At 42.0% G+C, this 23,567-nt stretch overlaps 3 protein-coding genes across 3 annotated transcripts; all 3 read right to left on the bottom strand.

Moving 5' to 3' along the window:
- Positions 1 to 1,158: 1,158 nt before the first annotated feature.
- gpr156 (G protein-coupled receptor 156) lies at positions 1,159 to 11,564 on the bottom strand. Its single transcript, XM_029492936.1, has 10 exons — positions 11,323 to 11,564; positions 9,035 to 9,187; positions 6,258 to 6,385; positions 6,028 to 6,163; positions 5,844 to 5,954; positions 5,176 to 5,301; positions 4,800 to 4,895; positions 4,232 to 4,468; positions 3,447 to 3,605; positions 1,159 to 2,820 (listed from the first exon to the last, which is right to left on the bottom strand). Exons 2-10 carry the CDS (start codon positions 9,149 to 9,151, stop codon positions 1,504 to 1,506), a joined length of 2,427 nt encoding a protein of 808 aa, XP_029348796.1. The 5' UTR covers positions 9,152 to 9,187; positions 11,323 to 11,564; the 3' UTR covers positions 1,159 to 1,503.
- Positions 6,396 to 8,819, bottom strand: LOC115035214 (E3 ubiquitin-protein ligase TRIM68-like). Its single transcript, XM_029492937.1, has 2 exons — positions 8,657 to 8,819; positions 6,396 to 8,239 (listed from the first exon to the last, which is right to left on the bottom strand). The coding sequence occupies exon 2, from the start codon at positions 8,235 to 8,237 to the stop codon at positions 6,582 to 6,584; it is 1,656 nt and encodes a 551-aa protein (XP_029348797.1). The 5' UTR covers positions 8,238 to 8,239; positions 8,657 to 8,819; the 3' UTR covers positions 6,396 to 6,581.
- Positions 11,565 to 15,751: 4,187 nt separating the features above from the next.
- LOC115061490 (leucine-rich repeat-containing protein 58) lies at positions 15,752 to 23,330 on the bottom strand. The gene is made up of 4 exons (XM_029529838.1): positions 22,569 to 23,330; positions 18,344 to 18,472; positions 17,937 to 18,214; positions 15,752 to 17,588 (listed from the first exon to the last, which is right to left on the bottom strand). Exons 1-4 carry the CDS (start codon positions 23,027 to 23,029, stop codon positions 17,395 to 17,397), a joined length of 1,062 nt encoding a protein of 353 aa, XP_029385698.1. The 5' UTR covers positions 23,030 to 23,330; the 3' UTR covers positions 15,752 to 17,394.
- Between the last annotated feature and the right edge of the window lie 237 nt (positions 23,331 to 23,567).

Here is a 23,567-nt window from a genome sequence, read left to right as displayed (position 1 = left end):
ACGATTATTTAGGTTTATGTTAGGCAATGAAAGAGATCTGTGATTGATTGACAACTATTTTTATTCCATAATTCAGCAATACTCCAGTTTTCCATCTTTTAATCTCAGTTATCTACCCTTGGAAGGAAAGCCTTTCCTTCCTTCTTCAGAATGATGCTGATAGTCAGTCTTTTGTGTGGTTTATTTATAATCTGCTCTGCTCCATATCAAAAGGAATTTCTCCCAGGCTACCCTTCAATGGTTTACTTGCAGAATATAGAACAGCCATGTCTCAAAAACAGGCATCTGAGCAGAAGTAATGCAAGATGCTGTTTTGCCTTCATATCAACACCTCCCCCGGCAAACACACATTTTCCCATTAAATGAAGAAAAAGTACATAGGAGATAGTGGGAGGAAGGTTGCCAGTGAGAATGGAGAGTCAGATAATAGACATTTCAAAAAAGAGGGTGCGTAGGTACTGTTTTGTTTTGTCTGTGTTGCTGAGATATAAAAAGTCCCTGACCTGTCTTTAGAAAGTCTTTGTAACATGGAGGATGGCAGGGATTTCAGATATGTTTACCACAGAGCTGAGTAATTTTGTTATTTTCTTTATATATATATATATGTGTGTGTGTGTATATATATATATATATATATATATATATATATATATGTATATATGTACACACTACCAGTCAAAAGTTTGGACACACTTTCCTATACACATGTGTGTGTGTGTGTGTATGGAGTTATTGTTCTCTTTTGAAAAGAAAAAAAAGTAATTACTTAAAGTCTCTCTCCTGCACGAACACATATTGTCATACTAACAAACACAAATCTCCAGATGCATGTGACCTGTGTAGGCTGAATGAGGACAAATAAAACTGAGAAACTAATTAGGTATATAAAAGTCACTTATGGCAGGGAGCGGTGTTTCGTAAGACTGTTCTACTATGTATCAACAAATATAGAATATTTTATGGACAATGCAGGTCATTTGGAAATGGATGGATGGATGGAATTGCTTAGCAAAATTTTAAATAAAATATAAAAAAAAATGTACAACATAGAAGATACAGAAGATGGAAAGTCATTCCGTTCACAAAATATTGACACATAACATAAAATAAATATAAGCCTCTGCATAATAATTATTCTAGTGCAAATTTCAACTGCTCTGTGAACACCTTTAATTTTTCTTTCTTGTTTTTTTTTTTTTTTCTTTTTTTTTGTCTTGTTCTAAATATCAGTGTTAGACTTGTTAGGAATGTAAGAGTTTTCATCTGACAGCGGAAATGTACAAATTAGGTTGTATGTAATATTAAAAAGTAAACAGCATTGTGTGCTTTAGAGCTACAAAAGATTTCACAAATGTAAAAGTATCGTCCCATCAGCCCTCTCTCACATAACAGATACAGATTAGCTTAGATGTGCAGTGAAATTTATCTTTACTTAAACCAAACATAAACGTTTTTAGGACTTCAATTCAGGTGGTGGGAATGTAAAGTGCAGTGAATGTGTGTTCATACAAAGGTAGGTTTGAGGTCTTCTTTGAATACAACAGGCCGTGGGGAGTATAGGCCGGCGTAGCCTTCGTACTCGCTGTCAGAGGAGTCTGAGGAGGAGGACAGGAGCGAGTCCCGCTGCAGGCAGGAGTCGCAGTATGGCCGGTGGTAGTAACAGTAGTCTGTAGAGCTGCTGGAGTCTGAGTCCCAGTACCCACAGGAGTCTCTGATGTGTCTGTGGTGCTGCTCAATATCACCTCCCGCTTCCTCATCAGGTGGACCTGTGTGATCATGTTCTGCACAGTGCGATACTGAACATTTGCAAAACCCTGAAACACACCATTGACGTTTGCTAATCATTACGCTCCTTTTTGCCTCCGCCGCCTCTTTCTCCTCTAGCTCAAGGTTGCTGTTGTCAACATGGAGGAGATTATCACCCGCAGTCGCCTCATCGTGGTGCTTGCCTGGATCTTGGTGCTTGCACTTTTCCCTTATCTTCACACAGCCTTTGTAGATGCAGGGGGGATTCAAACCTCTTCGAGATGAGTTGAAGGGTGGCCGTCGCTTCCTCATTGTGTAGGGTGAGATGCTGGGGTAACGGAAGACAGCAGGTGGATGGGGAGAGTGTGGCATCCGCAGGGAGAGAGGAGAGAGTGTGGAAGTCTCTGCAGATTTTAGTTTAGCGGTTGTCCCGGCTGGTTGACCAGGATATCGAAGTGCACTTTCGATGACTGCATCTAAACTCAGGTCCTGTAGTATCTCCTGCAACTGCTCGCTGCTAACAAAACCAGTCGGTCTGGCATTTGCTCCCTGCAGGGATCCTACACAGCTACTGCCAAAGGTTTCAACCTGAAAGGATTTTACCCTTCTAGGACTTTGGAGGGAAGTGACAAAGCTAACAGTCTCCTCCGCTGTTCTGAGTAGTCCAGAGGATGGGAGGGTCACAGGCTGGTTGGGATTCTCCTCTGTTCTGGACTCAGCTGTGTCTTTGTTTAGAGTCTTTTGTTTTCCATCAGCAAGATGTGAGGAAGAGGTACTGAGGTTTGAGGAGCTTTGAAGAGTGGGATGCTCTGAAGGTGATGTAACAGCAGATGATATAATGCTAGCAGCAGTATGGTGTGAGGGTGAGACCTGAGAATGAAAGTCTCTCTGAGGTAGAGAAGAAGAGGGGACATCTGACTGAAGCTCTGTGGTCTGAGTGGAGGAGGAGTTCAGATTGGTGGCCGAGGAATCCATGTCCTGGTCCTCAAAGGGCTGGCTTGCTGACATGAGTCGCAGGAGTTTATCCTTGGCGTTGTTCACCTGCTCCTGCAGACTGTCGATCACAGCGTTTTTCTGCAAATTGTATCGACAAGAGAGCTCTGCCTTTAAAGAAAATAGCTTGCAGTAAAGCTATATCTAAATTAAGCATGAAGAATAGAACATTGCATTCATCCAGACATGTTTGTGATATAGAAAAATTAATATTAACACACAACTGAAAGTAATCCAGCTCTAAAGCCATGTTAAAAGCTCTGTGAGACTGTTGAGTCACAGCAACGCTTTGATCTGCACTCTAGCATCAGCATAATAACAAAGACAACGCTAACATCCTGATGTTAAGCAAGTATCATGTTTACCATGTTCAGCATGTTAGCACCCTGGCACTGGCTAAATAGTGCTTAACGCAGAGTTTAACTAGGACAGCTATTGCTGATGAGAATATGAAAATGGTTTGCAGCTATTTGTTTACAATTTCTAACTTTGACCCATTGCTGGTGCTAGTAGAAAAGTCAGGAGATCACAGAAGTGATTGGGATTCAACCTAAAGTCAAAATGAACAACTTGACAATCCACTTAATAGTTGCAATGTTGTAAAGAGACAACTAATTAAAAGAAAAGAAAATCTGTACTGTCAGATAATTTAATGTCCTACAAGAGCCTAAAATGGCAGATCATATTGTGACAAACAAATGCTGTACCTCATTAAGGAGTTTTTTCATGGAGTTATTCTCCCCCAGCAGGTAGTAGATCTCATCCTGACTGTATACAGACGGTTGGCTTTTACTAGGGCTGCTGAAGTACTTGGCCATCTGACCCGGGTTGTTCTGGTCCTCTTCAAATTGCCGCCACTGAGTCAGCTGCATTGCACAAATGAGAGATCATTAAACTAACTGTCAGCTATAGAAATACACACACACACTCATAGCAAATGTTACCAGGACTATTTTACATGGGGCCTATTGACCAGGTGTGTTTGAGCATATTATTTACTGCTATGGCATTTCCTTCATTTCCACTGACACAGCATTCCTTTACCATAACATAAAACCAGTGCCAGACATCTAGAGTCATAAACCTGCTTGCAACAGCCTACATAATTTTGACTCATAAACTCCTTCTGTGTGAGTCACACTCTACTGATAGACATGGAAAATAAGATGCAGATAGAAAAGAGAGGTGGGGCCATCAAAGTCACTCATAGAATGCACCAGCAAAAGTCATCCATATATCTATCATTCATCTGTCTGTCATATGCCTATCTAGTCTCTGCCTGTCTGATCACTGTCTGTATTTGCTGCTGATTTCCAGACAGGCTATCCTGCAGTTGCCTGGCATGACTGATGCTCCAAAAGGACCACTGTCAGAAACTAGGAAATGTCAGAGGCGTATTCCAAGGCTAAATAAAAAATTTTGGCTCAAATCAAAAAATAGATATGGGATCTTTACTTCAGCAGTTTCATGCATCCTGTATGTGTACTCTAACCTGAGGCACAAACAGCATGCAGTTAGTAGCGAGTGTGCAGATGAAGATGGCTCCAGCCACAGCGCTGTAAACCAGGTTGGGCCACCCCTGCAGGAAGATGGACACAGGTATGACGACCGCTGAGGAGAGGGTGGCCAGTGTGACGGCTGTTATGATGGTGGGAGACTGGTTGACTGGAGGATGGCTGACATTACTTGTCAGTCCAGCCAGGTAAGTGCCATAGAGCAGAAGAGAACCCTACAAAGACAAGAAAAAAGACAGACACAGTCCATCCCTTGTGTCAGAGTTGGATTCTCTGGTGTCTTTGGTCTACTTATAACATAAGTTATTTGATTGCAGGGCCTCAAACAACTACACTCAAGCATGACAACATCCATTATATTTTCAAAGGTGAAACATTTCAGACATACATCTTGTCATAGCAGGAAATAAAACAAGTTTAATCGATAAATGATGCACTAAGTGATTGGAATTGACATCCAATAAAATGTAAACTGTCAAATCATGTCATCATATCTCAAAGTAGGCATATTAATATTGCACTGGAACAAAACAGAGTTTACTCTACCTTCTGAATAGCAATAATTATAGCCCACAGATCTGAGTATACAGAAGAACAAGAGTCCAACCGAGACAAAGAGTAGGAAATGTCTCTCTCCACCACCTACATCAGAGAAAACCGTATGCACTTAATGAGTTTATCCCAATTATATTTGGCAATCTCACCAACATGTGAACAATTAACTACAGGAGACTGAAGTGAATGTATAATTTTGTGATCACAACATTACACTTTCTTGTGCAGCTGACAACAGCAAAAACTTAACCAAAGAAAATGGCAAGCAATTGTGTTTTCTGTGCTATAATTGGCATAGTAATGTGTAATGCGACTAAACAAAACAAAATCACCTGGCTTGCTTCTCAAAACCACCAATAAATTCTACCTTGACAACAGCTCTGACAGATCTTGAACACCTGATGGGGTCTGTGAGATTCCAGGTAGTGAGAACCAGCATGTCCACCAAGATCAACAAAGCCACCATGCCCATGAGTTGGATGTCTCGGATGATCTGAGAAAAGAGCAGAGTCACAGGTCATATAAAAAACAAGTTTGTTTCATCAATATGCCATTTTTCATTCATATGCAATCACTCCCTGTGAGATGCCTCCATGTTATCTTTGTTACTTGTTCAGTTAGTGATTACTTAATGTCATTTTTTTTAATTGATAGAAAAAAAATAACCCTTGGAAATTATGTATGATAAAAAAATATTTGAAAATCCTCCAATTTCATACCAAATGTTAACAGTGGTGCATTGTTTTTCTGCTAAGAAACACGTGCACAAATATGTGAGACCATAGCTATGACAGAAAATGTAACATCTAAGGCAGCAGTAAAAGCTATATATCAGTGCATCCCCCAGCCTGAAAACATCTATGCTTCATTTTTGCCATCTCGATTGAAAACTTTTATTTTTCAATACTTCCTTTTACCCATTTTAACCTGTGCCTGCATTGTTTCTACACAATACAAAATACCAGCAACAATGTGAAAACCTCTATCTATCTCTGTCTGGACGAGACCTCCTGAAGGCTTGAAGAGCATGCCTACCACTCTCTTGTCAGGCACTCGCTGGGTGAACACCCTATACAGTCTCCACGTCTTCCCCAAAATGGGGCCAAACACCAGAGTGCTGCCGATGCAAAGAGTCCACATTCGAGCCTGGAGGAGAAATTGCACCGTATAATTATCAAACAGGGATTTACCCAATAAAATAAGCAGTGAGGATGTTTACCTGTAGCACAGCTGTGGATGGTTCTTCTCGTGAATCTATGAGGTCATCGATGGCAAATAGAAAGCCGCTGCTATAAGTGAGGAGACTTCCAAAAAGAGTCAGGATGTTCAGGTTTGGACTGGACATCTTCACTATTCTGAGGAAGGTGACAACTGCAACAATCAGTCCACGCATTCAAGTCAGTGGTTCTTTGTATGTATATCCTGAATGTATTTTACTTTGCAGACTACCTGTTGTTTCTGAAGCGCAGGGTGAAGAAGAGGAAGCAGAACGCCAGCAGGATGCCACAGGAAAGCAGCGTCCACACCACAGCACTCAGCACCGGGGAGAGGGACCGCCTTTGGAGCTTCACGGCCATCTATACACACACACACACACACACACACACCCCTTAAAACACTTTATCATTGGAGACAATATATTGCATATGTAGCCTTTAGACACCTACTTTGTTTCAAACTTCCACTTTGGGCTAAAAGCCCCAGAAAAGAAGACACAAGGTGCATCTACGCAAGCAAAACTTTATTCAGGCAAACAGAGCATTCAAGCTGATTTTACACTTTGACAGGCAAGATGATGAGAGGGGCAGAGTTGATGCCACCATGATTACGCCGGGGGTTGAAGTAAGGTAAGATTCTTTCATTGAATGAGTAACCAGTGAAGGAGTAAATGTGAGAAGCTGAGTCCGCATTGTAAAAAGAGACCTGTCCCAACTCTTGATCCACATACACGCCGACTCTCTGGGGTTGTTCCACCAGCGGCACACGGATTGGAGTGCTGCTCAGTGCCCAGTAGCTCTTGTCCTTTCTCATCCCCAGCGTCCAGTAGCCTTTTTCTGGGTTTAACAAACTCCCTCCTTTTCTGTTGACGGATTCAAGCCCGACTCCAATATCCCACTCTGTCTTCCCGTTCACTTGGACCTCAAAGTAGAACCTGCCAAAGGAGAAACCCTCCTTTCCCAAAACGCTAACGCCAGGGTAAAATCTCTCGGGGTTGTCAGGGAGGCTCAGCGCAATATCGCTATGAAAGACTTGTTTCTTATTTTCCGACAGAACCAGTTTGGGATGGGCTGTATCAGGGTCCAGGGTTATATCCACAGCACACTGCCGAGCCCTCTGAAATTCACTCTCACACAGCCTCTTAATTTCAGCATTTACAGTCTCCTCCAGCTGAAACGCCACTCTCCTGACTGCTCTCCTTCCTGTGCCCACGTACAGAGCACTGCCTACATAGGTGTCAGACCCATCCTTGGTCTTTAGTGGCGTGGAGAAAGCTGGGAGGTTTTGTAGAAGATAAAAGTCATCGTCAGTGTGTGCGAGCTGCTCCAACTTTGTGCTTCTTCGCTTCAGCTGGTCCACCTGCTGCTCCAGCTCCATGATGACTTTGCCAGCTCTGCTTTCAACCTGCCTCTGCTTTGCACCAATTACCTCGACCACCTCAGCTTGACCCCTCTGGACCAGGCAGAGGAGTTTTGTGAGGACATGCAGACTTTCCTCAATTTCTTTTTCTGTGTTCTCTCTACTGATCTCAACAGTTTGATTGATTTCTTTGATTTTCTGCCATCGCATGTGGATCATATCTTCTGTCTCTTCCTTTATCATTTGAATTTCAGCCCTCTTGTCTCTGCTCTTGTCCGCTATAGGTACAGTGTGATGAGCCCGGTGGTCTCCCCTGATGCAGACCTGGCACACATATGTCTGGTCAGTGTTGCAGAAAAGCTCCAGCAGTTTGTCGTGCTTCTTACACACTCTGTCCTGCATGTTCATTGTGGGGTCAATCAGGCGATGTTTTTTGAAGGTGCCTAGAACGTGATGGGGCTCCAGATGAGTCTCACAGAAGGACGCCAAACAATCCAAACAGGATTTAAGAGCCTTGACTTTTTTCCCAATGCACACATCACATGTAACATCTCCTTCATGACCTGAAGATTCAACTATAGTAGTCATGTCATGTTCGTCCTTTTTTTCCAGCAACTTCTTGAACTGAGAGGCCACCTCTGAAATGAAGGTGTTAACTTTGAGCTCAGGCTTCCTGTAGAACTTCTGCTTGCACATAGGGCACTGTGACAGATTAGCACTCTGCCAGTACCCTAGTATGCAGTCCCTGCAGAAGTTGTGTCCACAAGGAGTGGAGACTGGAAGGTTGAACAAATCCAGACAGATGGGGCATAGAAGCTGCTCCTTAGACAGCAAACTGCCAGCAGAATCCATATCTGGGAACATATCCAGAAAGAAAAGCAGGTGGGATTTTAGGGTATAAGTTTCCCCCGTTTGATGATTAGATTTTTTCCCCCTCTACGATTAGGACTAGAAACAGCTGTGACTGCTGAGCTAGGTCGGTTCACAAATAGTAACAAATGTATGGTGTTAAATGACATCACATCCATTCGGTTTTTTCGGATTGGTTTTCATGTAAACTGAGTTTAATTTGCAATAATACGGAGGGGTTATGTGGATATTTAAAAAAATCTGTTCATTGAAATGCCATCTTATCAGTTTTGACCATTACCATAACAAAGTAAACAGCACTGCTAACTTCTCTCTGAGTGACGATAATATCCACACTTTGAGACCAACGCAAGCAGAAAATGACGTGATGAAGCATGAAGGGAATCAAAACAATAACTCACCTTGTTTCTATGTTGTGTGGCACAGAGAGGAAAGTGTTTGTGTTCCCTGACACAGTGTCTCTGCTACTATATAGTTCCTATTTGGAATGTTGCATTACACCCTCTTGTGTCGGCATCATGTTGCTGATCGCGTCTCACTCTTCTCTTAAAGGCACCAGCAACTGCAACGGTACTAAATATAACTGCACTGTCCAGATCTCTGCCGTCGATCTGATCTTTTGGCCAGTTTAATGCCCCACTTGAGGTGTTTTTCCAAGTTTTTATCTTTTAGCGTTTCACCTCTGTGGGTGTTTCAGTGATATCAGAAGAACTCCAAAACTGTATCAACAACAATGGAAAAGTGGACGCAAACCATGTGAGACTGCACAGAGAGATTACCGTGCTGAGACAGCATAGCCTCTGCAGGATGTGGAGACCCTCCTGCCTGTCGACTCCTGAGTGGATGAAACAAAGTGGGGAATCACAGTGGGAGCTGCAGTTCAGCTCAGGCTCCATGATTGGCCCCAGTTGCTCCACTTCTACAGACACATTCTAAAGAGGAAAAACGTGATAAAATGGGTGTGATGACATTTGAAAATGGAACATATAACCCCACTGAACTACGTAACAACGTTTTATGAGAAGTCCTGCTTCACTGAACTGTTGTAAAACATGAAGCAACCACAGTGTGGTGCTCTCATAGAGAGCTGTGTGAGAAGCAATAGCGGGAGCATGGGTGTCATTTTGGACTGCACTTACTGTATATTAAACCAACATGGAAAAAGACCAGGGGCGCAAACAAACTCAACAGACAAGCGATTGCAATTAAGGTGACGGAAGGATGAAAATGTATTGATAAAGTCAATTACTTTCCACCACCAAAGAAACTGAAAATGCAGGACTCGGACTGTGTGACAGAAAGTTGTGTGTCTCTGCTTGTCCTCAGTTTCAACAAGTGCTGCGTCATCATAGAGGTGAACGAACCAACAAAGGATCAGACTCTTTGTGTTGTGACACACATCTGCACGCAAGACAGAGCTTGCAGTTGAAATATAAAAGAGCTATCATTTACAATTTCACTGAGGGCCACATAATCTGCAATCAGATGGTTTATTTTAGGCATCAGAAAGAGAAGATGTAAACTTTGGGAACGATCGGCAGACTACTGTTTGTCACTCTTGGCCACAGGCGTTTTTATGAGGCTATCAGTGCTGCACTGACATGTTGGAGATTTAATTCTGTGGCACGGTATCACGAGACACTCTGAGCTGTTACTAGTACAGACTGGGAGTCGGATCTGTCTAAACGCTGCAATGATTCACTTACACGTGGAACCCATGTAAGATCACTTGTATTGATAGAAACTGGCAGACAGCTGACTGCAGGCATTGTGTCTTGTCTGCGACAACAACCTGAAGGGCTTTGTGGGATACATAAAAAGCATGTCGGAATACCATGATGACAAACGAAAGTTGGAAATGAAAGGGAAAACAGACAATGGCCTTCATTTACATGATAGCGTTCAATTAGAAACGCCTTTTCAGACTAACCTATTAAGTGAAATCGAAGTGACCTATATTTCCACAAATTAATGGTGTTAGCAGAACAATGTATCCTTCTGGGCTGCATATCTGGGAAAGTCTGGAGTTCCTGTTCATGTCTTTTCGTCACTTTCCAATTTTAGATCATAGTTCTGCTGCTTCCCGCAGGAAAAGCCGGCAGAGAGGCATTTCCTCCAGTTTTTCAAAATCCTGGCTCTCTAGATTTCAGCTTGGGAAAATGAACCCCGCCAGAGGTCAGCAAAGATTGTCCAGCATCTAGCTCGATGGTCACTGTACAGGCGCCGAGCTCAGGGTCCAGCCAAAGGTTCTCCACAGGACATGTTTTGACAGTTCAAAATAGTCATGAGGAGTGTCTTGTGAAGTCCTTTAGGGTAAACTGCTAGTAGTACCTGATCTACCTGGAAGTCTAAATGCAGGGGGGTTAGGGTTAGAAGAACCTGAGCGTAGTTTAACTTTCAGTTTGAGGGGTTGGTCCAGGTTTGGGCCTCCAGTGTTTCCTCTTTCTTTCAGCTGAACGGTCAGTGATATTTAGCACTTTCTACCAAGCGACTGAGTGCAGACACACAGAGCTCAGTTGTACATGTAAAAAAAAAAACAAAAAAAAAAAACAACTTAAACCCATTTATTATCCTGTCAATCTCTCTGTTTCTCTTTTTAAGTTTAGAAACCACAGGCGCGGCCACATGTAGCTTAAAGACCGGTTCAGTGGCCAATATTGAAACATTCCTCCTCAGTCGGTTAATCCGTTTATAGGTTTATTCTTTAAGATCAGTTAGAACTCAATTTACTGACACTGAAATCCCACTTCCCGCATTTCCTAGACAAACTTGTCATGTACATATATACATATATATATAATTTTCTCAATTAAAATGAACGATCTCGGATATAGGAGCTTAAACAAAATAAACAAAACAAAAATGTAAACTCCCGACGGTGAAAGAATATGGTGAGAAAAGAAGGAAAAGATGCGTAAAAACATGCGCTCATTCGCGGCTGCATCTACACAAATGCAGCCAAATCATTAAAGCCATAACACGGTCTCCTTAGAAGAAAACAGCATGCTAAAAAAATAAACATAACAGAGTAAAGAGAGAGTAAAAAGAAAGTTTAAAAAGGGCAAACCTGGATCTCCAAAGCGCACAGTGGATCCTAATGCCTGGTCCCGCTCCGGACTCCATTGCGCAAGATTTGGGGAAGTTTCTGTGAAGGAAAGAAGCGACTGACCGAGAGATGATGTGCTATCTAACTAACTCCAAAGGTCCCATATCTGCACAGACACTTAGGCACACACTCATCTGTCCATCAAAACTGTCGGCAGAGAGGATCCTGTCACTCAGTCTCTGCTCCAGCAGACTGCCAGGGCTTTCATGGAGGGAAGGAGGCGTGTGTGTGTGTGTGTGTGTGTGTGTGTGTGTGTGTGTGTGTGTGTGTCAGAGAAGGTAGGTCCGTGTGTGAGCTGTCTCTCTCTCTCTCTCTCTCTCTCTCTCTCTCTCTCTCTCTCTCTCTCTGTGTGTGTGTGTGTGTGTCTTAAGCTTTTCAACTCCAACTGCTCCACTAAAGGGTTTCAGAGTGTGATGTGACCCGTGTGGCGCATGAGGTCTGTGGCAACGTGGGTGCGCGGTGCTGCAGGGGCCCCAAGGGACTGGGTGGCATATGGGACAGGGCGGCACAGTGCAAACAAATGCACTCTAGTGGAAAGAGCAACAGAAATACATATTATCTCATCATATTTTGTTTTTCAGAAGCAGTTTTCCATCTGGCAGTGGCTGACAGAGAGTCCCATTCGGTGGAATCACCGGACTGGAGCAGTTTCTCTTTGTCTGCAGAAGAGATATTTCTGCATTTGTTCCGCCAGCTATAAGAAGCATGAAGGTGTTATTAAGACGTCACAGAGATTTACAGTGTGAGCCCTTTCAACGGGTCATTCCTGATGAGGGAGTGTCACGCCGCTGACAGATGTATGTGGAGGGAACAGAGTTGGAGAGAGGTTATTAGAGAAGAGAACATGAGGATATTCATTCAAAGTGCTCATTAACCCCGTTTTCACACATACAGGCACAAACGTGCAATTTTCTTTAAATTTCCATTTTATAACATATTACCCTTCAGTTGGTTCCTATCATTAAGGTCTATCTGTGTGAGGAACATTACCGCCCCAGCTCTGGTGCTGCACTTTCTCCCAGGGCTAAAACAGAAAATCCCACTATCAGAGCGCCTGATGACTCAAAAACAGGAAAGCACTTTTTTTTTTTTACTTTTCACAGAGGAGAAAATTGGGACAGGGTGAAACCTGCACCTGAATATTTACCCAGCTTTTAACTCAAATCACTTACTGTATTGATAACTATAAAAATTGGGTTTGAAAATCTGATTTACAGAAGATGGGTGACCTAAAAAATGTAAAGCATGTTGCAACAAATAAGATACATAAAGAAATAAATGAGCTGTTTATCTTTTTTAATTAATGAAATCATTTCCTAATGGAAACCAAATGCCACCAGAAAGCAGTAAAGAGATTAAAAGCTTCAAGGCTCAGAAAAGATGAGCTCTGTAAACGCCCCATTTTCACTTGTGCGTTGAGCTCAAATGACATCACAGAAGGCCACCGTTGAAGGGCTGCTTTACTGTTGGCGGCTCGGTTACACCTGAAGCGTGCCAATCAGTTTCAAGTTTCTCTCAAGATCAGGTTCAAGACAGACTGAGCTAGCAGCAGGTGGACTGCTCCAATGCTCAGGTTACTGCAAGCTTGAATATTTTATTTGGATACGCAGGGGTGTTATTCAAACAGCAGGAGTCAAAGAGGAGAAGCTGCCTCGGAGAGGTAACTGCATGAAACAAGACACGTCTTTCCCCTGAGGTCACCAGGGATCAATTTGAACATTCAGATGTTATAATTACCAGATACAGGTGTCGTTTTCTCTGGACTATTGAGCACATGGATCAGTTGGAGGTCTACCAATCCAAACAAAAAACAAGCAGCGTTTTTAACACCAGTCACACACAGTTTCCTGTTGAACCGTTCCTGACAGGCAGCACCAGTGTTTCCTGGCATGGAGGCATCTGCAGCTGTGACTCAACATCTGACCACAGAGCCAGAGGGTCCAACCGTTATGTAGGGTTTGAGTTGTGTGGGTGGAAAAGCATTGTTCCCATCTCCAACCGCTTCCAGGCCAACGCTGTCCATGCCTGAGCCTTGATGCTCCCCTGTGACATGCCCAGGTTTGCCCACTAACATACCCGGAGACAAATCCGTCTGTGGAACAGTGCGGCTCCTCCTGTAGTGTTGCCATGGACCTGGATTAGCAGCGCCGGATCAAAGCTCTCCAGCAGACTCCAGTCATGCCGTTTCTACTGAAGGCAGTGATTATGATAAATGCAGGGGCAACGCATCAGCCTCCTCACTCCATTTAAAAATAAAAAATTATTTTCCAATGGAGGTGGTGAAATACACCATGGCAACCAGTGATGCAATAACTACCACATATAAACATGACTCCGTGAATGAGTTTCGGTGTTAAACATGAAGACTTTGAAGCTGATGTAGAAATATGCAATTTAAAATGATGTCCCAAAACAGCCAAAGATTAACTGATGCTGTCAGAGAATTTTTTTAATTTAAGCTCTGGCACTTTCAAGAGTAATTTGATGTCAAAATCTTTGTCTTCAATTCCAATTTGACATAAATATATAATTAAACTCTTTTTTGGGCGTCACTTTTATAAAAGCTTACTTGCTCCAATATTAGTTTGAGAGGCTAAAAACCAAAGTTGCTCAGACTTTACTTACAACAGTACTTTGATGATGGAAAATAACTTTATCTACATCTGCTCGCTTTTTCTGGATCTTTCAATAGTTCCACAGAAAGTGTCGTATTCACTATGGCTATCAAGCATGGCTAAACTGCAGTGGATGACTATTTGCCCACCACTTCTTTCCTTCCCCCTCTAATCATCTCACCTCCTGGTCCACCCTCCCTCTCCCCGATCTGCTCAGAACCAGACTTTCTCCATGTGGGATTAGCAGCGCAAAGAAAAGGTTTGATTGTTGCGAGTGTGTGGCTGTCATATGGGAAAGCTCGGCGGAGTGTAAATTTGAAACTTGTGGTGTGAGGTCTGACGTGTATGTTAGTACACATGGGCTGTACTGTGAGCTAATTTGGGCTGGTATGTCTCTGACTGAGGGTGATAAGAGGCTTAGGCTATCAAAAAAGTCTTATGTCAAAGCACTTTGTTCTTTGATCCACTGATCAGTCAGGACACTGTGTGTATTGTTAAGAGTTAGTTAATGGTTACTGAGGTACAGAGACTTCAGTGCTTTGGTGGAATTCTCCAACCAAAACACATTTTACATTGATTTGTAACTCAGATGAGACAAAGATGAAGACGACATGTATGAGTGAGGAATCACACAGACACTTAGACATGCAGATGACTAAAACAGAGACAGCATCTCACTTCATTGAGACAAATCCATTTTCAAATCCTGGCATTGAAAGCATGAGTGATTTTGTATTATAGAACTGAGAGGAAAGTCAACCAAAGCTGGTTTGCCTTCCTGAATGTTGGCGACAGCCACTTTCTTCATCTGCCAGTCACAACTAAATTCTCCATAGTGAACCATAGTTCACTATGGTTGCATCAGAGTTTCATCTCAGGTTGTGTTTGTGACAGCACCCCAAAAAACAAATCATGCTGTGTGTGTGTGTGTGTGTGCGGATGCTCAGCCTTAGATGAAACATACACACACTCTACGTGCCCGGACCATGTGCTGCAGTGTTTCCTAGGTGCCTGCTGTTTGAAGGAGAGTGAAGACGGAGGGGAGATACACTGCAAACCCACAGGAACCCAGCTGTGACCATTCAAAACAAATAAAATAAGCAAAACTCAAAACATAATTCTTGCCAGCAAAGCTGAAAGAAGCTGAATGAGGCTGAATGAGATAGGAACAGAGAGTTTGAAAAGAGATGAGAGAAGAGAAACAAACTAGTGGCTCTTGGCAGGTGATGTTAGAGGATTAGCAGAATGTGCTCGCCCTGGCATCTTTTGGTTCTGGGTTGCAGAAAAGGTCTCTCAGTATTCACACCCAGGAATAAAGTGACCTTCATATGCAAATGAAAACTGGACACAGTCACACTACAAAACAGTTGGCCTGGTTCATGTTCAACACATGCACATAAAGTACACAACTGAAACTCTCCAGTAATAGTTTGGCATCTTCTTGCATCGTCGTCTGATGAAAATGTACAGAGTGCATTTTTATTATTTTTTGCTACACATACATATTTATGAATACAATCTATGTGACTTGGGTTTGGCGAGCTTTGTTAATCTGTGGTTGTTTTGTTTTATGGCTGATGTATTGGTGTGCAAGTTCATGGAGACAGATACCAAAGTCATTTTGTTGCCTTGTACTTGTACACGTGTAATGACAATGAAGCTGAATCTAACAAAACTGTAACCTAAGCGTTCACATTTGTTTAATACATAATTACTTGCATGTCCTTTGTTAGAATCCCTTTTAAGGAGTGAAAACTTTGAAAGACTCAAACAGCAAAAACAAGTAATTTACATATTTTGGAGAATGTTACTCAAATAGACTTTTGCTTTTAGATAGTATAGGTGTTAAATTATTGTCCAAGCTGCTGTCGAACATGATTCAATCAAACCAAGCCATACCAATATTTCAAATACAGTACAATCAGTCTTTATTAATGTTATACACTGTACGTTCTACATACATTATGCCAATGGGGTAAAAGTACATACAATTTGTATGTATCAATATATTTTCTGTTTGAAAAGCCATCTATCTTGCAGGTCACTTAAATATTTATTTAACATTTGAAAAGGAATTTGTATAAAGGCATTTCATTTGGTTATAAACTGTTCCAGTTGTTGTTACAAAGGTTGCTCATAACAGATTTAATATTCTAGATTATTAATCTTGTCACATTTCGGGGTGAATGTATCACATTTCTTCTGTTTCATAGTGTTAGAAGTCACCATTAGTAAGGCACTTAAATGCTCGACTATAGAGCCTACTGTAACATGGAGGAACGTTCTTTTGTTTTCTAAACACTAAGGCTCTATTGTAATGGAGTTTTTCCTCCTCATTAATGGACACAAACCATCTAAGAGGCTGTTAAACCTCCAAACCTTCCACACAAGCTGAAAGACAAAGCAGTGATGTAACCAGGAACAGAAACACTATCTCTGATTAGAGATGAAGATGAGTTTCTGCCTCAATAATAACTGAGTGTGTGCTCCATTCACACACACATCTATATGTTTATTTGCAGAAAAAACCGACAGCGATTAACATAAACATTAAGGCTGCCGGTGTGTTTTGTTGAATAGCTATTGTTTCTGAGCATAGAGAGTAAACGGTTTTCCTGATCCACCCCACATCTACTTCCTGGAAGTAAGCCCAGACAAGCATTTTCCCACATAAGCACATAGCCCTTTTTCTGGGTTATTTTATAACAACTATACCATCATGGCTAAATTTTTCAAGGCTGACATTCATTGACTGCGGTTCTCATAAAAATGGATGAACTGTTACTTTTTACTATGTGGCCAGGCCAAACTAAACCACACACAGTGTAATTAATGCAATCTTCTACACTCTATTCATGGTTTAGAGGGTTATAGTTTATAGTTTACAGTAGCATTATATTTTCTTTTGACATCCTTAAGAAAAGCTAAAATACATTTTCTTACTTAGCAATGCAACTTCACGGCTGACTTGGTCTAACAACCAAAAGTGAAAGTTTGTTGTGTTTATAATTGTTAATCAAAAAGCGTCTTAATCTAAACTGTCATAAAATACAGAGTATTTTGCTGTAGGTATAAAATAGCACCAGGTGCTGTGTTGGAGATAAAGCATGTTTCTCTGAGAAGGATACTGGGACTACCTCAAAGGTCACAGTACAAACAAAGTTTTGCTGCCCTCCTATGCTCCTCCATGAGACCAGCAGTTTGACGGAGTCAGGATGTGGATTCATGTTTGGGGGGTGTTAATTTGAGAAATCTGTGATCCTTTCTTAAAAATAGAGTTAATACTTTTTCCAGGCCACAATAGTAGAGTAAGAACTACTGTCTCAATGTGTGTGTTTAAGTAGCTAAAACCGACAGCCAAGTTAATGACTACATAAATTCTGAACACAGTGATGGACTGGTTCTCCTCTTTGCTGTACTATCCCAGAAGAACCCTCTGCAGACGGTCTGCAGGCACGCTGCTCTCATCCTCTGACTCAGCATCGCTCTGGGGGTTGGAGCTGCAAGGAGAAGTGCACTCTGGAGAGCACAGGTAATGCATGAGGGGCAGCCGGTATTTCCCACAGAAGTCTACAAATTTGATATGCCGCACACATGAATCAAAGTAGACGCCTGGAGAAAGAAAAAGAACAAGCCTCGTTCAAGCGGCAGGCCGGTTTCTGGTACGATAGATGTATAAATGTTAAGATTGCATAAACAGCATTTACACAATTAATTAATGTCATAAACTCAGATTTAGGTCAGATAATCAAAGCACGCAGGAAATTCCAAAGTACAGGATATTTTACACAGCGGTTTCTAACCTGAAGTTGCTAACAGAAAAAAAGCACAAATATATTATTTCACTCGGTCCCAATTTTATTTTACTACTGCTGTAAAGGTTAAATCCTATAAAGCTGGTTTAAAAAAAGACTAATTCTAGCATACATTAAAATTTAACAATAATAAACACAGTCTTACCTGCACACTTGGGGTTGGGACACTTGCTTGCCAGGTCTAAGTAGCGCAGGAGATTTGAGGGCAGGTCACAGGGATAATAGGGAATATTTTTGCTCTTAATTGTGCGCCCTGCCAACTCTAGCAGCGAGGGGGGGTCGTAGATCATCTCCTTAACAAAGCGCACGACCAGTGGGTTGCCTCGGAGGCTGAGCTCCTGCAGGTGCACCAGGCTGAGTATCTCCCTCGGCAAATAAGTGAGCAAGTTGTTGTGGAGACTTAAAGATCGTAGTGAGTGGAGCCTGGGGTGAGAGACGGAAAATGTGTCTCATTCTGCAAAATATGACCCTAGAAATTTGCAAGGACCAGCACACATAAAAGTCTGAAACAGGTGCAGGGATTGGAAAGGCAGTGATGGGGGCTGCAATTACCTGGTGAGCTGCGGGGGGACACTTTGGATACGGTTGTCACATAAGACCAAGTAGGTTAGGTAAGGCAGGTTAGCTACTTCAGGAGGAATGGCTGAGATGAGGTTGCCACCCAGGTACAACAGCTCCAGACTGACAGAAAAAGAAGAGAGAGAAAATACTCAACAATTCTCAGTCAATGTAAGTTCACAAACTGCTTAATATTAAAGTACAAGTCATTAATAATCTATTATGGTTAGTTTTAAGTCTAAAGGCTCCTTTCTCCTTACTGTATGTCCGGCCTGAAATTCTAAATGTCTGCATTTAAACTCATGTCAAACTGCATTTCATTAAAGTCTACTTATGCCAATCAAATTAGTGACATCTTGAAGCTTCCGTCATCATCTCCCATTAAAAATGTAAGAACCACAGCCAACAAAGACAAACAATGCCGTCTAAACCTGTATATTGTCAGAAGAAGCTGTGGTAGTTGATTTACAATCTGTCATTTGTGATTACATTTAAAAATGTAAATTTTTCACATGCCACAAGAGGGAGCTAATAACACACAGTGACAAACCTGTACATGACCATGAGAAGTAGGATTGTTATTGTGTTAGTGTTCAAAAAAAAAAAGAAAAAAAAAGAAAGAAAAGCAAAAACATAAAAGACTGGAGAGAACAGAAGCTATAAGATGTCCAGAATTATCTCTGACCATTGGTTCATTTCACAAGCTGTAACAGTGGGGATGGTATTGTTTGGACTTGTGTGTGTGCGCGTCGTCACAATAGGGGGAGGAAAGGCGGGGAGGAGAGATGGGAGGGGGAAAAAAAAAAAAAAAAAAAAAAAAAAAACTGTACTAGCACAGTGGAAGGTGTTTATACATCTATCCGTTTTCTCATGAGGTAATCACTGCCGTGCAAATGTGTATATCTGACAAAATAAGAAATGACCAAAAAAAAAAAAGAACCAAAATTAAGGATCTTGAGGATGGACATGCTCTGACCCAAAAATGCAGACAGCTCATATTAAAACAAATCAATTGTTCTCCTGTGAGGACTCCTGAGTCGGAACATCAAAATGTTGACAGGCACTGAGGATGAACTTCCTCCATCGCAAGAAGTTTTGTAGTTTGCATTTATGCATCACCTTCTCACAGGAAAGCCCACAAAGGTGGCACACGAAATGAATTGAGATCATTTCGTTCATTTATGTGATGACCTGCATCAAATTTACTAAACAGCAACGTGGATATGTTCATGTTCGTATCATCCAGACAACTAGGGGACATGGCAGGTTAATGGAAGTATGGAGTAGATGGAGGGGTAGTGGGGGTAACCAGAGAGGAATGGAGAGAGCTATGGATGGCTGGTCAGCAAGAGTAAGCCATCAGGCCATCTGCCAGCCTGAACTGATGACACAGCAACTGTGAGACAGGAAGCCATTATGCTGTCCTTGGTGGTTGAGCATTGAGCAAGCCCCTCTCTGGTGGGAATGGTAGCACACAAAGTCACTAGCTGGCCTCAGTGACATTATGACACAAATCAGCCACAGGACATTAGACTGGGTGATCATGTGTTGTTAAAAAAAGAAAGTAGCAGGTGAGAGAGTATTCCCTATGCACATCAAGACAGTGGCTATATTATATCAATTTGAACTTTGATTGTACTGTTGTATGCTTGGACTTTTTTTTTACACTTGTGATTCAACTCAGACAAAAAGAAAAACCGTTGAATGTGAAAGCAATCTCGAGAATCAACTTCAGAATCAAAATGGTGTAACAGGCTTTTAAGTCAACAGGTGTTTCTGCATGATATAATACAAAAACATAAAATTCAATTAGTAAGCATTTCAGTGGTTCAGCATACATGATAGGACCCTGAAACTGAAGCAGCTCCAAGTAATTCACCTGTCATTTGTTTACATATGACAAGTGCGACATGTGAAACAGTCTTCTGATAAAGTGTATTGATTTTGGAGGTTGATAATTGAATGTAAATGGTTGTATGCGTTCAAAGCATTACAACTGTTTCAACTCTGGTCTCTAGTTAGTCAGTTTCCTGACAAAATCACTTTCATCTTTCCTGAGGTCTTGAGGATGCTACAGGTTTCAGTAATGGTTATGAACCACAGACTCTAGTGTGGGTAAAGTGTGAATGCCATTATGTATGAAGCTGTTGCAGCTCTAAACCACGGAGGCAAAGGGAAAACCACAGTTTACGTATATCACAGTAGTCATTTGATCACTGATCATGTGAAAATTTTGAAATTTTTGGTCACCATGCTAAAATACATGCTAAAAACACAACCAGGAACAAAACAACCCCCAACATGAACATCATGCTGTGAAAGGAGGACAGAAAAACACAAAGAAATTGTGTTGTAGGTACATGAGAGCTATCACACACACTAAGATAAAAATAAAGACAATGGTAGAATATGGTCAAAGTCCAATAATAAATAAAATAGGAATAGAAACAGAATCTAAAATAAATAAGAATATAATAATACTATACAAAAATAACAAACAACAAATCTGTTGAGAAAACAATGTTAACATCCCTGACACAATTTAGATTGTGCTGACTTGAACATTTTTTCTTAATGCTATGAAACCCCCTTTTAACAGGTTTTACCTTCTACTTCTCAACTGCTGGAATACTGATTATCTTTCCAGATTTTCAATGATGGCTAAGCCAGGCTTTTCATAATAAAGCCCATTAGTCTTAGTCTGCTTGATGAACTAACCCCTGCTGGTACTGCTGTCTGACCTTGATGAGTATGCCTCTGGCATCACCACTGAATGAGCATCATGAGAATCAAATGAAGAAGGTTGGACGTTTGACCTTGCCAATTGTCACTGTGACCTGCTACTGTAAAACTCAGGAGATTACACAGTCTATTATTGCACCGCCCTCTCTCCAAACATTGATTTTACTAGTTTTTACCTGACTTCTGCTACTATTTGTAAACAATAGCAGCTGTTTTTTAGAAATTGTTTTTGTCCTCTAGTTGGCTTAGTCATAGTTAATGTTCTTTCTCCTCGCTCTGCATTGCTAAATAGTCTGTGTTTAGTTTCCTTGCCTGTGTGGACATGTGAAATTACAGGAAAGGCTCTCTAATTGTTTTATTGTTGTGTTGATTCTATCAATATGCTTTACCAGAATAATGAACTCATTTTAGATGTATTTTCTGCATTCCTGCCATGAGTAACCAGTGTGAGCTTGTTTATCTACAAAAGACCTTGTGGGTAGTTACTGGAAAACTTAAAGTACACAATTATCCTGCAACTGCTATTATATGTAATCTGACTGGCAATGAACATGACACATTGAGACACACATAAAAAGAAATCTGGCCAAAGACACCCTTTCATTACATGATGCTGCAGAATTACTATATGGATATCATAAACAGTTATGGACTGGGTCAGGATGACCCAGTTGTTTGTTGCTAATGTGTTGCACAGGACACATTTGAGAAGATAATGCTGACTTCTCTGCCCAGGAAATCCATCTTGCCTCTGACTTTGTAAGACTCCAAATACTTTGGTTAATGTGTCTGTTGTGCTATCTGTTGTGCTGATTTGTTTTTTTCCCCCCAAATATGTTATCAATTATTTTTAGTCGGTGATCATCAACTCCTTCAATGGACAATATTCATTTCTACTTGTTTGGGTCACTGTTTTGACCTCAAATGTTGTCACTCCAATGAACATGGCATGATGAAGATTAAGTTACCAAAGTTTTTCTGATGATTAATCCTAAGGGGAGGGTTTTCTTGGTCATTAACAAACTGTTTCAACTCTGGGTTATTGGTATTACTTCTCAGCTTTCCATTTATTATCATGAAAAAGTGATCAGTCGTTTATGATGTGACGATCAATGGTGAAATATTCATTCATCACAATTCAACTCACTCGAAAAGGTCCGCCGATAACCATAACAACAGGTAACCATAGCAACACAGCTAGGTAGCAGTCTACTGACACGATCCTACGAACTAATACATTTCATCCTTAAATGGCCTTAAAAACAAACACTCTGATGTTATGAAGTGTAAAGTGGACTCGGTGTGGAAACGAGCTGGCTGCTGAGACTCCACACAAACCATCACTGGGCCCTTTAAACGACCCGTTTAAAGGGCAAACAGTTCAGCTAGGTGAGTGTGTGGCACCCGTTCATTGTTATTATGACATTTAAAGATGCGGTTAGGCCACACAAACACGACAGGCTGTTTCATCACCTACCTGCTTAGATTTTCTATCTCCGCCGGTATGCTTTTCAGTCTGTTTCCGCCGAGCGAAAGCGACTGCAGGCGCTGCAGTTTGGTGCACTCCAGCGGGATCTCCTCGAATCGGTTCCCGCTGAAGTTCAGCACCTCCAGCTGCAGGGAGCCGAACTGCTTCGGCAGCGACAGCTCGTCCAGGCGGTTGTTCTTGGCTATGAGCGTTTTCAGCCGGGTCAGCCGTGTGATGCCCTCGCCGATGGCCGTCAGTCCGTTGTTGCTGATGTCCAAGACCTCGAGGTTGCAGAAAACGGTGACGGACGTCGGCAGCGAGCTTAGCCGGTTGTAGCTCAAGAAGAGCTGCCTGGTGTCCCGCTTCCTCTGCTCGCTGACGTTGTCGGCGTTAAAGGTGTGCAAGCTCAGCCGTGAGAAGTCGAGCACGCCGTCGCCTGCTGCAGCTGCTGCTCCTTCGTGAATCTCCATTTTAGCTTTTTTTTTTTTTTTTTTTTTTTTTTTTGGCGCAAATTCAAACCGTGAACAAAGTCCTCGCAGAAGTTTTGCTGCAGGCTGAACGCCCCCGTACACCGCGACTCAGCTCCAGGACTCGTCGACTACTTTCACCGGGGAGAGCGGAAATGCCTCTTTGCATTCAACCCGGACATTTAACCGCATCTCTCCTGAGAAATTAGGTCACTAAGTTAGGCCGGCGAAGGAGCTACAGCGGCTACGGCAGCCACGCCGACTGCGGAGCGGCGGCCTCTCCCTGTGGCCGAGCTCAGGGGGGGAAGGTTTCCGGCACGCTTACCGATTGGCCAATTCTCCCAGAAAACACCGCCCTCCCGGGCTCTGATTGGTTAGTTTACCGATCTGTCACAGTGCAAAACTCGTAATTAGGAGAATTGGAAGTTTATTGTCATGTAGTCGCGACACGGTCGAAGTTGATGAGTGCGTCAGTGACGATGAAGTTGTGTTTTGCTGTTGTTGCAACAACAGGAGAACGGTGGCCGATGATCTGTAGGTG

The sequence above is a fragment of the Echeneis naucrates genome, chromosome 21, assembly GCF_900963305.1.
Source record: "Echeneis naucrates chromosome 21, fEcheNa1.1, whole genome shotgun sequence".
Classification (NCBI taxonomy): Eukaryota; Metazoa; Chordata; class Actinopteri; order Carangiformes; family Echeneidae; genus Echeneis; species Echeneis naucrates.
Note: the sequence above shows the minus strand (reverse complement) of the source record. Positions and strands in the feature narration are given on the sequence as shown.